The following is a 2973-nucleotide window of genomic DNA, read 5'->3' on the forward strand; positions in this document are numbered from 1 at the left end:
CGTAAGAGTCTCGGGATGGAGTTGCTGCTACTGCGGGTCCCTTTTCCCCTACGGCTATTAATAAACCGGATTGGTAGTTTCCGGGCCACTGCCAGCATAGATGCGGGGTTGGGGGGGCCTCACTTTACGACCAGCAATTCGGTCTTCCCACCCCCGGAACATGAGCAAGACCCACCCATCCCCCGCACTCTTGCCCGCCCACTGGCCGGAGGGGACGCCGGCCCCTCCTTTACCCACACAGCGCCTGACCTCCCCTCCCCCCCCCACACTGGCCTGCTCTGCACTCAGCGCTGGCGGGTGCGGCTGGCTGCTCCATCTCTCCTCTGCCCTGCCCTGCCACGGCGCCCGCCCTCCGCCCGGGTATCAGGCGAGAGGCGGGGCTGGCCCAGCACGCTCCGCCCCCGCTGTAGAAAGGGCCCAGAGAGTGTTACTCCCGGTCATCCTCAGCTTGGGCCTTTTATCTCGGCGCTGCCGGGGAGGCGGGAGGAGGAGACACAAGGGGTGGCCCTGAGCGTCGGCAACACCTTTCCAGGGCTCTATAAATTGAGCACCTGGGATGGGTAGGGGGCCCACGCCACCACCACCGCCCGCAGACACAGTTCGGCCACTGACCGCCGCAGCAGCCGCAGGCAGCAGCTGCCGGGAGCGGGAACACTGAGCTACCCAGCAGCAGGGGATCTCGAGGCGCCGGAGGAAGTGCGTGCCCCCTCCTCATTTCTGCCCGGTCTTCGGGGGTGCTTGGACTCCGGCTTTGCGGAGGGAGACGGGAGTGGGGAGTCCACCTTCTTTCTCTCGGGGGCACAGGGCGCGCTAGGAGGTGGGACCGCCTGATTGCTGCGAGCCACCCGGGCGCCGTCCCAGAGAAGCAGTAACCGGGGGGATGGGGGGAGGGGCGGTGCGCGCAGGCGGGGGTACCGGGCACCCTAGCTGGGCGAATAATCTTCTCTTTCGTCCCCGTCTTCCAAGCAGGCAAGGGTTCGACCCAGGGACCACGAGCTGATATCGCGAGCTTCCGGACGCCAAAGCCAGAAGTCGCGCATCCCGCAGGGCCGGGCTGCGATCGAGACGAGTTGGAGAAGGCGGAGGAGGAGCCGGGAATCCCGCCGCACCGGCAGTAGCCAGGCTCCCGGCGCGGGCCTCACAGAGCGCGTGAAGGCGGGCAGCCCCTCGCCCAAGCCGGCCATCCCGTACCCCTGCGTCCCTGTGCTTCGGCGCCCACGCGGCCACCATGATGCAAATTTGCGACACCTACAACCAGAAGCACTCGCTCTTTAACGCCATGAATCGCTTCATCGGCGCGGTGAACAACATGGACCAGACGGTGATGGTGCCCAGTCTGCTGCGCGACGTGCCGCTGGCCGAGCCCGAGCTGGACAACGACGTCGGCGTGGAGGTAGGCGGCAGCGGCGGCTGCCTGGAGGAGCGCACGCCCCCGGCCCCCAGCCCGGGCAGCGCCAATGGCAGCTTTTTCGCGCCCTCCCGGGACATGTACAGCCACTACGTGCTGCTCAAGTCCATCCGCAACGACATCGAGTGGGGGGTCCTACACCAGCCGCCGGCGGCGGGGAGCGAGGAGGGGAGCGCCTGGAAGTCCAAGGACATCCTGGTGGACCTGAGCAACCTGGAGGGCGCGGACGCCGGCGAGGAGGACCTGGAGCAGCAGTTCCACTACCACCTGCGAGGGCTTCACACCGTGCTCTCCAAACTCACGCGCAAAGCCAACATCCTCACTAACAGATACAAGCAGGAGATCGGCTTCAGCAATTGGGGGCACTGAGGCGGGGCGCCCGCGGCTGTCCCGCACCCTTCCTGGTCCCATCTCTCACCCTCTCTCTTTCCTTAAAGCTATTTTCTTTCTGGCTCTAGGGCGCGATGGGCGGACTGCAAAGTTGGGGGCTGCGTACATGCTGGGGGCGCAGCAGGGCAGCATGGAGGAAGGGGCTTCTTTGGCGAGAGCAGAGAGGAAAGTGGTGGCCAAAGAGGTGGGATAGTGCTCAAGGACTTCCTTCTCTCCCCCGGCGGGGTCGGGCGGAGGTGGGGGAATGAGGGGGCTGTGTTCTACTTTGGTGGGAATGGGCCTGAGTTGACGCCCTGCATTCAGTCTGTGCCTTTCCTGGAGTTTCTTTTCTTTCCGGAGGAGAAGGGCCGAGAATAGGCCATTCCGGGGCGCGGCGCTGGGTTGCCACACTTGGGAGCGCTGCCCGGAGCTGGGCGCTGGGGAAGGCGGGGCGGTTGCGCAGCCTCCCGCCGCCCTGCCGTTGGGCTGGTGGAGGCAGCAGTGTTGCTAAGGTTGCATCAGTTTTCCTGTAACAGTGGCCCCGTCCTAAGTATTTCGAATCTCCTCCTTGCTCTGAAACTTCGGCGATTCCATTGTGATAGGCGCACAAACAGCACTGTGTCGGTAACCGGTACTAGTTTATTAATGATTTTCTGTTACACTGTATAGTTGTCCTGTGGCACCTCTATCCCATCCCTTTTCACACCACCCCCACCCCAGTATGTGTAAGCTGGCACGGTGCCAGCTTGTAGGAAGCTTGCCACTTGGTGAAAATAATAACATTGTTATGAGAAAGTGGACTTACCCAAGATGGAACCAACTGACATTCTATCCATGTTGTACATAGAATGATGAAGGGTTCCACTGTTGTTATATGTCTTAAATTTATTTAAAACTTTTTTAATCCAGATGTAGACTATATTCTAAAAAATAAAAAAAAGCAAATGTGTTAACGAAACTTGACAAAAGTTTGTTGCTTTCTAATCTAATGGCTTAGTCATTAAATAAAAATAAACTTTTTTTTTTTTAGCAAAAGCTAATTTTATTTATTTATTTTTTTATTTTTCTCTGGTATTTCAAAGTGGTAGATAATCACCTTTGTAAGTATTCAGCTTTGTTTGGGAGGAAGCTACCAACAAGATTTACTTCCAAGCTTTTTCTTTCTAATTCAATACCAAGGTAAGTCTCAACAAAAA

General features: G+C 59.0%; 1 protein-coding gene across 2 annotated transcripts; it reads left to right on the forward strand.

Moving 5' to 3' along the window:
- Positions 1 to 397: 397 nt before the first annotated feature.
- Positions 398 to 2735, forward strand: MID1IP1 (MID1 interacting protein 1). 2 transcript variants are annotated; one of them, XM_065916336.1, is made up of 2 exons: positions 398 to 696; positions 967 to 2735. In XM_065916336.1, exon 2 carries the CDS (start codon positions 1229 to 1231, stop codon positions 1775 to 1777), a length of 549 nt encoding a protein of 182 aa, XP_065772408.1. In that variant the 5' UTR covers positions 398 to 696; positions 967 to 1228; the 3' UTR covers positions 1778 to 2735. The 2 variants fall into 2 exon arrangements, with proteins under 2 accessions (XP_065772408.1, XP_065772407.1); XM_065916335.1 differs by having other exon boundaries at positions 399 to 696; positions 970 to 2735.
- The last annotated feature ends 238 nt before the right edge of the window (positions 2736 to 2973 follow it).

Source organism: Muntiacus reevesi, chromosome X (genome assembly GCF_963930625.1).
Source record: "Muntiacus reevesi chromosome X, mMunRee1.1, whole genome shotgun sequence".
Taxonomy (NCBI): domain Eukaryota; kingdom Metazoa; phylum Chordata; class Mammalia; order Artiodactyla; family Cervidae; genus Muntiacus; species Muntiacus reevesi.

Excerpts from the sequence above, each read along its gene's own strand:
- MID1IP1 (XM_065916336.1), top strand. The coding sequence starts at position 1,229 with ATGATGCAAATTTGCGACACCTACAACCAGAAGCACTCGCTCTTTAAC.